This window comes from Larus michahellis, chromosome 2 (genome assembly GCF_964199755.1).
Source record: "Larus michahellis chromosome 2, bLarMic1.1, whole genome shotgun sequence".
Classification (NCBI taxonomy): Eukaryota; Metazoa; Chordata; class Aves; order Charadriiformes; family Laridae; genus Larus; species Larus michahellis.
In genome coordinates, this window is record NC_133897.1 from 119,335,766 (window position 1) to 119,349,386 (window position 13,621).

Consider the following 13,621-nt stretch of genomic DNA (forward strand, 5'->3'; position numbering starts at 1 on the left):
AAGGGAGAAGAGGAGCTATTTATAATGTTATCGTGGCCCCTCCCAGAGCCTAATGCTATTGCACTCACCCACAATGGCATGTCAGGTATGCCTAGTTGATGCTTTCACAAGCCTATGTAAAAAAGCACCACATAGACACGTCCTCTGGTATAGCTTCAGACTATGACCATATGTCCTACTGCTGAGCACGACTTGGGAAAAAGACATTGAAGTAAGGTCTGTTGTTTACATAAACCTCTCAGTACATGCTGAAAAATAGGCTCTGGGTGACAGGCACATGGGGTCTCTTAACCTTCAAAACAGCGTAATGTTGTCCTCAATATTCATTCCTTGTCTTCAGTGCAAGAGTATTTATTTGAGAAACTTTGAGCAGAAGTGATGAAAAGCATGGTTCAAATGTGTGATGCCCAAGTCCTAGGATGATTGGATTCATATTCTGGACAGGAGTCGATACCTTGTGTGTGTAACAGCACTTTAGCCAAACTCTGCTGCCATATTGCGTTTGCCCAGTAAGGCATGGATTGCTGCAAGATGAGCCCTAGGAGCCCCATATACTATGCTAGATTATTTAAATATAAAAGACAGTTGTAGCAAGAACTAGACCTGGTAACCCCTGCACTGGGGCTGCCTACACCAAACCCCTTGGCCAATGAGAGAACTACGGTCTCCAGTTGAGTGGTTTCTGCTGCAGAGCAGGACTTCCTGGGCCAGCAAGGAGGCGTCTCTGTCCATGGTACTCAGCAAGGAAACAGTTTCCTCACCGGTGCAGGGACACCGGCTCTGTTCCGGTATCTTGCCGTTATGTTGGGAGTTCAGGTTCACACGATGTAAAGTCCTTGTTGGACACACACAGGAGATAAGCCAACCAAAGGTATACTTGCCGGTGTGTGGTAAAAGAATCACCTGCCTTTTTTTAGTGATGGAGAAACAGGCTAGAATAAGAAGAAAATAGGAAGCAAAATTGAGGGAAAAAAATATCAGAGAAAGACATATAGGAAGCACTCAAAGCTCCTTGGAAGACACCACCACTTGCTTCCTCTCCCACCTCCAAAAAGAACAAGAGTTCTGGCATTTGCAGTTAATACTCACGAACAGGTTTATTACAGGGGTTCCCTAAGTCAAGAATAACACTTCCATGATACAGACATCAGCTGCTTTCATTTACAAGAGGTCACCGACAGACAACTCAGGAAGTGCAACAGGCTGCTTTTAAAACACCCAGGAGGTGAAGATCTACTGCGTTTATGACTGATTAACAATCTCAAGAGCAGAGATTAATGGTTTCCAAGCAAAAGGGGGAGGAGTTTATGCCTCCTCGCCCATGTTGGCTGTTCATCATAGATCTACTGTCTCTCAAGGTAAGCACTGGGGTTTTGAAGAAGTCTATGCAGCCTACTTTCACAGCTTTCAGCTCCAGTGTATACAAGTTCCCTCCACATCTGAGCAGTACCAAGCTACCTAGAGAAGTATTTATACAGAATTTTGATGCAATTATCAAGACCTTCATCTATCCTCCCTAGGAGCATGCAGTTCTGCATATGAAGTTCTGCATGGCAGATTCTCCAAAGTGCTACGATTTTAGCAAGCCTTGGCCATTCTCTAATGCATATAAATCTTCCATCCAAGTCCACTGGCAGGCTCTACACTGCTCTCTGAATTCAAAATTATGACCTTTGGAAACAGAGGCTGTAGCTACCACCCTATTCCCCCTTTTAGGGAAAGGAAATAAGGATCTGGAGTTGCTGATATGGGTACTTGACCAGTAATTCTGAAAGGATGTGAGTCCACAACTTGCAAACTCGAAGAAGCGCATTGAACTACCATATGTGTTGGCCAGTTCAGCAAAGTGGAGGAGAGGGTCTGCTTTCCACTGTCTCAGTCAAACACAACGTCATTTTGTGGAAAAGCAGTCAGAAGTCTGTGGTCCAAAGCAAATGGAAAAGTAGAAGCATGTCTCTGTGATACAGCAACTGGGAAGCCCTCTAAGGAAAAAGAGAGGCCTAAGCTCAAGTCCCCAGTCCAAGCACTGTTTGTCTTTCATTCAATAACTGTTTAATGTAAAATCCATATGCAGTCCTTGGTGCAGGAATTCTCAAGAGAAACAGGGTGACTCTCTCAAGTGAAGTAACTGTACTTGGCAAACAGTGCTTGGCAGTGTGCCACTAACTGCAATGAGGCAGATGAATATGCTTTTGGTGCATCATAGTTTTAACTTCTTAGGGTCCTTGTCCTCAGAAGCACTTTTATCAAGCTCAGATTTTTCTCTGTACTGCATAAATGACGAAGGACCCTTGCTGTGTATCTTTCCTCCACATAGATATTGGAAACTGGAAAAACAATGGCAAGATCTGCAATGTATTTGGCCAGTTCTAGGATTCTTTTGCTAGCAGGAAGAGCAATTCTAGCTAGGATATCAAAGCATGACAATGCCAAGTGCTCACAAAATTTATCTTGTTGTCTCACTGTGCACAGCATACATCCTTTAGGACAAAATCCCCTGGAAAGTTCTCAAGTCTTCTAGTGAAGGAGATGGTTCTGGCATTACCAACTCATTCAGAAAGATTCCTGGGCACTAGGAAGAAGAGAAAAGAGGCAAGAGAAGGAAACCATTACAGTGGAATCTCTTGTTACCTCCCATTTGGTAAGTCCATGATCACTCATGGTGCATGCTGTCTGTGAAGCTGTTAGGTAGCACAACCTTTTATTTCTAGACATGCAAGAAGGTGCTTCTCAACCACACAGAAGGATGATATCCATGAAAATTAATTTTGGTCATAACTGGAAACACAAAAATATTGACTTAAGTAGCAGTTCCCAGCCTAGTGATACTCCAGTACTGATGGAGAGAGCACTCAGAACAACTGGTCCCCAATACATACTGTTGGAATTCTTTTCAGATGGCATGCGAGAGGAATCTCTGAGCAGGACTAGAGTGCAGGACTGCACCTCCTCATTGGCAGGGGACACACAGCTATAGCCAGTAACCTTTTCAACATCAGAAACAACTTAGGGGATAACACAAATGGCTCTTAGCTCTACCTGACATATATACTCAACCTGTCAAAGCTCTAACACTAAGCTAGAGCACAAAGTATAAAATTAAGTCTACCTAACCACCTACAGGTAAAATAAATATCCCCAATGGAGAAATACTTCATGTCGCTTACCTCAGAACACCCTTAGCCTTGAAGCTGTGACCTGCATATCATTCATTAGCCTGCTTTCAGGCAAGACTTACAGCCTGTGATGCCAATGGGGCTAGTAGAGAAGTCATGTAACATGCACTAGGTCTCCTGACATTCAGGTGGAGGATGGCAGTCTTGTGTAGCAGCACATCTGCTGCTGTTGAGTTATTCAACAACTCGGCCAACTAGACTGGCACGTTCACTGCAGGTTTGACTGCAAGCAAGGCAGCACCACAAGATGCTCCTTCTTCTAGTATTACTCTGATTATGACTGAGACTTCTGATGCCAAAGCAACCTACGGGATCTTCAAGAGAACCAAGCTTGAGCTGAACACCTCTGAACACAGAGAGGCAGTTCTCATATATACAGGAGCGACTTCATAGGGTATAATCCCTGAGGACTGAAAGGTGAAATAAACAGCACAAAGCACTGTTCAGGGAGAAGAGATTCTACATCAAGCAGCAGAAGATTAGGGGAAGTGTCTGACAAATTGTGCCCCACCAACAGTATATATGGCAGAACTGCAAAAGGTTAAGTTTCTTTTCCTGTTGGCAGAAGAAGAAGAGAAGGTGCAGTTGAGGGTTTATCAGTAATGCACGACATTTGATCCTGCATGTATGTTCCTACAGTGAGACCCAAACTGACATATACTAGAAAGACATCAGGTTCATAGCCATGCTAATTGGATCCTTTACTTATATACACAACTTAGAGGATGACAATGTGCAAGTGGCTCATGAGTTATTAAATGGAAATGCTGCAGGAAGGATACAGTGAGAAAAGTGTTAACACCAGAAAGAAACACTATTAAATCCATATTTTTATTGCCAATCTTTTCTAATGACTAAATTAATATAGTTCAGCATCTTATCTGCCCATGGTTACAACTATTGCAAAGAATTTTTTTGAACTTTTTCCCCCGTTTATCCACTATCTGTATTCCACAAACATCACAGGAATTGTCAGCAATTAACATAAATAAAACATCACCTTTTCAGAGAAAGCTTCAGTACAAGAATTTCAGATGATAGCAAAAAATATTACTAAATAGCTCATGCAGGGCCTGTTCCATCCCCCACTGAAGTCAATGGGAATCTTTTCATTGACTTCAATGGGTATTGGATCAGACCCAAATTGAAAAGATCAATAGCACAGACATTAGGATAAAAGAGCAGCTATGCCCTCCTCTAGAAAAAGAACACGAGTTCAATTCAAAGAACAGATTACAGGAAGGAACCAGTTGGGGAGAACTTCTTTCTTTTCCTTTGAAAAAATCTGCAAGAGAACAGCAATTCAAGATCCTGAGAGCTAAATCTCACAGAGTTGTAAGAAACTCTCATCTTCCACTATCCTCTGAATAGGTGGGGGTGACTGACACTTTGAGAGACAGGGACCACTGTTTAATAAACCAGCTCCCTTCTCCCCATTCCTGTCTTTGGTTAAGAGTGCAAAACGAAGATTCAATAAAGAATTTTACTCCTTCCACTGAAGCGTCAAAGCTTCAGAAGAACACATCTAACATTTTCAAATGCAAAAACTAGAAGCCTCAGTATCAATCTGAGAACCTACAGTGGCAACTCCCATACTTAAGCATGTTAAAAGGTTGGCAGAATTAGGGGCAGTCAAGACACTATAACACTCAATTCTCATGTTTTACACTCAGGGTTTTACTAAAGGCTTGTCTTAAGCCATTGTTTTGCCATCCTGTTTGTTCCATCAACATAATTGTTGATTTTACTCCATAAAACTGTATGGAAAATGACCCTACAACTGGGTCAACATGCACAGTTCATAAATTCTTGTAGTGAAGCTCCCTGTGCATCTCACAGAGCACTCCAAAGCTCAGTAAAATCCAGACAAGCTGCAGCTGGCTCAGCCATCTGAAAAATCAGGGTTTGGAGGGCTTCAGAACTCAAATGTGAACTTCAGAGGCTGACAGCCCTGGCGTTTTTACATAAAGAACAACCTAGGTAACTCTTCAGTACCTGAGTCCCAGATTGGAAAAATCATACATCAGGATAGATGATACACTCTGCCCTCCTCCAGAGAGAACACAGTTACCCAAACAACAGAATATAGTACAAGAAATTCAATTTTGGTAAACCTCTTGCCTTTCATTAAAAACTTAGTGATCGACAAATAACTTAGGGTGTTTACTAGTTTCATTGGGACTCCTTGAAAAGGAGACAACCAGAGCAATTAACATAGAATCACAGAATGGTTCAGGTTGGAAAGGACCTCAAAGATCATCTAGTTTCAACCCCCCTGCCATGGGCAGGGACATCTCCCACTAGACCAGGTTGTCTGGCTTGGCCTTGGAAACTTCTAGGGATGGGGCATCCACAGCTTCTCTGGGCAACCTGTTCCAGTGCCTCATCACCTTCACAGTGAAAAATTTCTTCCTTATATCCAATCTAAATCTACCCTCTTTCAGTTTGAAGCCATCACCCCGCCTCCTATCACTACATGCCCTTGTAAAAAGTCCCCCTCCAGCTTCCTTGTAGGCCCCCTTCACGTACTGGAAGGCTGCTATAACGTCTCCCCGGAGCTTTCTCTCTCCAGACTGAACAATCCCAACTCTCTCAGCCTGTCTTCATAATTATGAACACCCTATTGTGTCAGAAGACTGTGATGAGAAATGGAGGTGCAATCACCGCTCCCTGGTAATACTCTTTAAAACTTTGAACCTGAGCATGGCACCCAAAGGTGGAAATCTAAGAGAAAGGCAAGAGTTCAGGGAGCTTGCCTAAAATGCTAAAAGCAAGCTTTATTTTTGTCAAATATATATTGTGCTTCAGAAGAGAAAGATAAGCTTCTTGTGTGTCAGCTGTCTGTCTCTGACTAACTAAAAATAATCTAAAATGATGAGGTTTTCATAAATGTTGTATCCTTAGCGTTAGGCCAACATGCAGCCTAGGACCCTGCATGGAATTCACCTCATTAACCACCTGTTTAATATTTTTTTGCTGGAGAAAGAAGAAATCCTCAACTCTGGCCACTTCGTCCAGGCCCCTCTCTCAACTTAAGGGTGTATTTTGGTCATTTATATTTAGAAACAGATGACAGTTGGCTTTTTGTCAACTTGGTAGTTCAGGATGTGTGGTTTAGGTTTTTATTCACTTCATTAGCTTTCAAACAGTCTCATCTCTACCCATTACACTATCACAAGTTTTCTTGAAACAGAGGCAAAGGTATTCTTAGGGACTTAAACAATTTCCTTCAGGGTTCATTTTCATTCCCCCATCCTCTGACATCATACATATATTCCTGCCCTTACACATGCACTCCAAATTGATTAATCCAGCATACTTGTTTTCACTCTCATTTAGCAACACAACTCTCAGCAAGAACTGCTGTGTTCAGGAGTAGTGCTCTGAGCATCTTCCTACTTACTGCTCCCCCCAACCTGCTTTTCTTCAGTTTCTCAACCCAACTGTGCAAGCACTGTTCAGTGCATTCTGCTTGCAGCTCCGAAGCAGAGAAACCACTTGGTAGAAGTGGGAAGCGGGGGCAGCAACTAGCTACACCAGAAAGGAGAAACTGCCATATCAGATCAAGGTGAAAAACAGGGATGAATAAATGGGACCTGAGGCAGTAAAGGGGAGATCCAGATGATCGGGGCTTTCTGGGAGAGGGAAGGAAGAGGCAAGCAAAAGCCACTAATTTTTCAACACAGAAACAGCAAAAGAAAGAAGAGAGGTATGAAGAAAAGAAAAGAAAAACATTAAGTTTTTTGAAGTCAAGAGAGAATAGCCATACTGCCAGAAACCACAAGCAATACAGACAGATTCTCAAAGTTTGTAGAAGTGATTAGGGAACAGCAGAAGTGACTCTATCTGAAGTTACAAAAACATTTTCCAGGCAAGAAAAGGCAAAGTGATATACTAATAAAAGTAAATGTTTCTTGCTGCAGCAGATTTTTATCTCTGTAATTCGAAGCTGGGATTAAAACCATTTGACAAATTTACATTACTTCCTCAACTTTCTTTGTGCTCCTGCCCACTTACTTCTCTTCTGCTCACCTTCTTTTCACGCTTTGTCCTCAAGAGCAGTACTGCTACTTGACTTTTATATCATCCTGCCAGGACTTCGCCTATGGATGTACTGGAACCAAAAATAACTCAGAAAGCTCTCCAAACATGAGCACACGAACACCTTCTAAAAGCATTCCCAAATGGGAAGGATGGCTTTCCTTGTTTACAAAGTCGTAATAAAGACAGGTTCTTAACATAACTGCACTGCACAATAAATACATTTTACACTGTAGAGGCCAAAACTAAAGTAATATCTAATAAAAAATAAAAACGCCTTTGTTGATACTGAGTCTATTTGGACCTACAATGCACAACATCAAAAGACCTACTAAAACTAAAGGGCAAAACTACTTCAGCAGATTTCATGTGGTTTCCTAGGTGAGGGGGCTGTCTACAATCATTTCAAAGAGGAACCTGGGTTGGCTACAAGTCCATTCACCCAGCTCTGCTCGGTAGTGTCTGATCTGATCAGCACACAGTCAGCACTTGAATAAAGTTGAGATTTTATTTTCCCCTTTACCAATTTGCTTCATTCCTCTCAACTTTCAGTTACTGATTACTGTACCGCCATTTGTAGTTAACAGATTAGACTAACGCAACATCCAGACCAGATCTGCAACATGCCATTGTGAAAATTCATTCGTTATGTGGCTGCACTTAAACCCCACTTACAAATACCTTCTGCGTTCACAAATTACTTAGGAAAACACATGTATAAGCAAAGTACAGCTGTACAGTATGAATCCAGAAAATACGCGCAGCAGCCAGGCACAGACAGCTAATGAACGCTTTAAATACAGTGACAATGCAGTAATTATCCATATATCCTTCACTATGAAGGAAATTTATAGTGTTGTATTTACAGCATAATGCTGTCCCAAAATCTGTTTATAAAGGTCTCACCCAAGCATTCAAGTGCAGGAGTAAAATAACTGAGAAAGGGGGAGGGAGATCAGAAGCAGAGGATGGGAATTAGAAATAGAACAGTGCACGAAGCCACAAAGTGATAAGTATTGTTTACCTGTCAGTTGACATTGATTAATCTTGTGTTCTGTGATATCACTCAGTGACTCAAACACCTGGAGGCAGCTTTCACAGCTGTGCACAGCTTCTTCTTCTAACTCCTCCCCTTCATCCAGCCTTTTCTTACAGTCTAGCACTTCTCCATCTTCTGCCTTGTCTTCTAGTTTACAGTTAGGGTCTGAAAGAAAATCAAGACCGTGATGTCAGGCATCTAAGAAGAGAATCTTTAAAAAGAAAAAAAAATAAAGATAGGTTCTTGTGGTAACGATGAGAAGAAACATATTTGGCATGAGCCTGCAGCACACCGTAGATTTTATTGCTAAATAAGCAAAGGAGGCTTTTTCCTTAATTTTTTTTCTAATCTCGATGAAAGGAGAATTTCCCTTCTACTCCCACAAATGCAGCTCCATTTCTCACTCAAGCAATTCTTCCATGCTTCAACGTTAGGTTTGTCAATTTTATCACAGCTATTGAAGCTGCTTTGATCATTGTAAGAAAGGACAAACCACCTATGCAATTAGTTTTCAATGAAAAAAAAAAATCAAATCAATGAGCTTGCAGGAACTTCTTTTCACTGTTAACTACAGCGTTTCACAGGAAATTACCAGAATTAAGAGACTAACAAATTCGATTTACATAAACATGAAATTAATCTTGATTTTACAATCCACTCCAATACTCCATCACCGCACTGTCTGACAAAGACACAGCCCTGGAAAGATTATACCCTGGGTCAAAATGCTGCAAATGCTTTGAACTTGTGTATGACTTAAGACAAACCCACTAAAGTTTCTGTATTTGCCAGATCATGGAAAACTAGAACCTAACTATTGTAAAACCTAAATAGCGTACAAGGAGAGCTTTGTCTGTTTGACACGTTAACGAGCATTTTGGGGATAGCGGGACAGCTCTAGCCTCAGAGCAACAGTCCTGAGCCCAGCTGAAGCTTCCAAAGTGGAAGAAATGTGAGGTCTCACCACCATCCCCTGTGCGCAGAGAAGCCACACAGCTCATTGCACCACCTCGGTTCTGCAGATGACCAGCGCAGAGTGAGATAATGCAAAGTCTCGAACTTTTCCTCCTCTGAGGAGAAGCAGAGTAGCTTTAACGATTCCTGACTTTTTGCCCACTTTACTAAAAGCTTCCTTCAAACGACAGAAATAAAACAATCTGTCTTCCCTAATAAAGCAAGCTGGCACTTAACTTTGTTTTTCCTTGGGAACCACAGTACAACAAGTGAAACGCAGAAGAAAAATGGTTGTGTACATTCCAGCAAAAGGAATGCAAGTGTTTCACCACTTTTCCCTTTTCTGCTTTGGCCACTTCATCTTTCCTTTTAGATATTTGAGAGAGCTGAGACTGAAATAAGTCATTTTAGAAAACAAGGACAAACTCATACAATAACAGGAGATTGTGCAAGTGCATTTTAAGATGTTATGCTCTTTAGCCAAGCGGGTGACTAACCAGGAGTGGGCTTCTTGACCACAGCAACACAGAGGTGGTATCTGTGAACCCACTTCATTTAGCGTTGCAATTGATTAGGATCTTGCACAACTACTTGAAAGGAGAGAAACTAAAACATGCTAACACTAAATTCATGTTAGAATGGGAAAGGGGTGAGGAGGAGAAGGAGGGTGATTCCACTTTAAACCACTCTCAAATCCTCTCTCAGCACTCTACAGTGATGTGGGCATGGCCATCCCTGTATTTGTCACTGTGCACAAAGTGCAGGCGTTCTTGCTGCCCACAACGAAGGTCGGGGCTCTCATCATCCTTCTACATCCTTTGGTCCACGCTGCTGCACCCTGCCCCTCAGCTGTTCAAACGCAGGCGGACCCACAAGCAGAAACTGGAAATGACCCATGTCAGGAAGCCTTCCTCATGCTATGTAGCTCGTGATCAAAACCAAGGAATTTCTTTGACAGGGGTAAAGGGCAGAATTTATTTTTAAGGGAACTCTATTACAGAGGGAAAACAGATTAATTTTTAAAATAAAAAACACATTCTGAAGGCAAAAATATATCTGCTGTGCAAAAGCCCTGCCTATACACTGAATGCAATCCTTATATGACAAATCACAACCACAAGGTTCTTACGAGAGTGAAAATTTCCACTTGGGCAGCCACTTCCAAATAGAGGAGTAGTCTGCAAATTTACCCACCAAAAAGGGATGCTAAAGAAATAAAAGGACTTTACGGCATTTTAGCCATTGTTGAAAGCTCTGAATCTCGTAACTTCCATTGCCACTTCATTTTCCAAGATATTTTGCAAGATTAATAAAAGCAGTTAGGAGATCACCAGGTTATAAGCAGTTCAGAAAAAGAAGTAATTGTCTTAACGGTTGCAAACTGACCCCAACATCATTAAACACTTGTTGGAAGGCAGCATGTGCACATCGCATACTATTAGTTGTTCAGCTCAAGCTCCCAGTTTCATCTCATAAAACTGACAGCACTCAGGGAAATGTGGGCACTGGGTTTGAATTTTAACATGAGTATTTAAATGCTGCACATAAAGTTTACAGACCTGTTTGTTTTAAAATAAGGGTAGTGTCTGACTCTGCTTTAAGTGCAATGCTGAAGGAAAGAAAAGGGAGGGGAGGGAATTCTCAGGACTTATTATTCAGAAACACTTGCACTTTACAGGAATTCAGCAATACGCACACACGTAGGCACACATACACCCCTTAGTGCACAAAAGCCTAAAAAAATCGCTCAATTTAAAGCTTCCTACTTAGAGACTGGTTATTAAAATTAGAATCATTTTAAGACTAATAAATGTTTTGCTTCTCCTTCTGCATTTGCAGATATAAACTCTACAGGGACAGAAGTCAGTCAAGCTTATTCCCTTCTGCTGCAACTTTAGAATACATGCTCTAGCCAACTGGCACATTTGTTTTTAGGTCAACACTTAAGTGGGACCCTCTGGGACCTAGGTTCGAGTTTAGCCTACGACAGCTTTGTGAAATGAGTTCTGGCAGTCTCAGCCCCTCTCAATGAATGTATTTCCACTGTCATCCACTTCCGTGAAGAGATGTCACCACCAAAATAAACAGATATTTAAAGAGAGAAAATATCATTTGGATGCTTTGTGAATAGATAGCTTTTCTGTTATAACAATGAATATCTTCCATCAAGGGCTGGTCTAGCCTTACGTAGTTACTTAAACTCAGGATAAGCTGCCTCATTTGAGCTGCTCTTTTGAAAGACGAGAACAAAATGTATTTTATATATGCAATATGCATTCATCTATATTTTCTCCTTAACCTCCTGTTCAAAGCTCATGCTCGCATACAGACTTCAGGGCAAATGTCATCCAGCTCCCACATTTCTTTCTCCTTAATATCTGCAACAGTCACAGCCACAATTCCCTCAACAAAGACTGTCTTCATAGCAAGATTACCTTTCCCAACATCTGCAAATGCCACTGTCATTTCCAGAGGCTTCCCTGCCCTATTTCAGAGGCTGCCATACATCAACTGAAATTTTTCGATACACATTGGCAACAATACACACATCAGCTCCATCTGCAGATATCATTGAAAATTATCTAGTATGGAAAGGAGGGTTACTTTTTTTGGAACAGAAATAAACTCAGCTTATTAAGACACTTAAAAAAAAAAAAAAGAAGAGAAAGAACAGTTGTCTTCTGTTACTGATTATGTTAACGTTATTTATAAATGGAAATTAAAAGAAGCATGATTTTCTCATTACTATGTTCCCTGGCAGGTGGTTCTCCCCTTCCCTTCTTCCTCCTCCTCATAAGGGATGTTATTGCTGTAGCTTGGTCTAATAAAACTGCAACTTTGGGGAAAATGAAAAATTGCATTGGCTTAAAAGTGTTGGAGGCAATAAAGCCATGGACTTCAATTAATTTCAAGTATGGGAGCGGTTTAAGGCCAACCAGCAGAAATTCTATTCTGCCCATGTAAAAATGAGGTTTCACCACATTTACTTTTTATAACCCATATAAAAGTCAAGGAAAAGTAATGAATATCTAAAAGCCATCTCAGTGGACTGGCAAAGACTATCTGTATTCTTGAAACTCATCTTACATATTTCTGCCTATGCTACAAGGATCCATAGCTAATCACAACTAAAACATCAAACTACCAAGAAAACAGCCTCCTTTCCAACCCATTTCACTGCCTTGCAGTAGACCTCCTTCCAAGCTACTTCTGCATGGAAAAGTGCTGGCAAAAGAAAGGAAAACTTAGATCATGTGGTTATAATTATTACCAGGCAAGGAATATTTCTTCAGCTCAGTGGTAAAGTAAAACTCTGTCGCTCTCTGCTCCCAATAGTGTCCATCGCAAAACAACTGCCTCATTAAATCTCTGCAGTAAGATTAATATGCCGTAGCTGCACTACATTTATAACTTGGTACTCTATAAAAAGCACATTTAATGGTTAGAGCCAGAGCTTAGATACAAAGTATTACTATAAAAACTTCTGGCAGTGTGTACACAGTGTGGGCCTTCTGTACTGCTTGCTCTATCAGAAGGTTTTTTGTTTTTAATATCGACACTGCGTTCTTGCTATAGAGAAAAACACAATGTTAAATCTTGCCTAGAAACAAACAGAGAACAACACAGGACATGATAGGAAATAAATAACTAGTAAGACAACTTAACCATTGAGAATTATTTTAAGAAAAAATGCAGAAAAGCAACCATTCCTTGTCATACTGATCTCCAGTTTTGCAGTCCTCTATTTTTCAACTTCATGTTTACAGCAGTACAAGTTTGCAGATAGCTAAATGGAGACAAAAGTACATTCAGAAGAGTTTGAGGAACTTCCCATTAAAAAAGCAGAGAATGCTCTCACTTTTATTTCCTCTTTTCAAACAATATAGTTTACGTGCAGAGCCACTAGAACCTATAAAACGCACCAAACACAAACCCACAGGACACACACACAAGAGAAATATAAAGTGTTCTAGCTGAAGAAAATTTAAGTGCATTCTTCACCTTCAGAAGAGGAACAACTCCAACTGTTCTCAAACAAATTACCTACACGTATTCAGAAAGCCTTCTAGGAATATCCTTAAGGAGTCAGCCCTTACTCCAAAAGGTGACCTCAGCTGAATGAATGAGACTATTCAGATGAGTCAGTCCTGCTCTTCAGATAAAATTCTCTGGAATCAGTACCAAAGACAGAAGTGAAGTATTTTTTGCATTCTCAGAACCTTATTAGAGAATAAAAGAGCCCTTGTTGTTATTAGAAACTAACAATTATTTCTTCATGATTATTAACAATACATATTCCTGTGATCCTGACTCAAACAACAGCTTTGTCTACCCAATCTCACTGACTTAAAATTAAGGAGCCTTAAATTAATCCCTAACTGGTAAGAAATTATACAAACAATCCTAAAAG

The 13,621-nt window shown here is 40.8% G+C and overlaps 1 protein-coding gene across 11 annotated transcripts in view; it reads right to left on the reverse strand.

Annotated features, from left to right (window-relative positions):
- Positions 1 to 13,621, reverse strand: part of ZNF521 (zinc finger protein 521) — a 233,609-nt gene that overhangs the window by 200,300 nt on the left and 19,688 nt on the right. For all 11 annotated transcript variants that reach the window (XM_074576860.1, XM_074576862.1, XM_074576861.1 and 8 more), the window contains one exon: positions 8,242 to 8,421. In XM_074576860.1, coding sequence (XP_074432961.1) covers positions 8,242 to 8,421 — 180 coding nt within the window. The remainder of the gene's footprint in view (positions 1 to 8,241; positions 8,422 to 13,621) is intronic.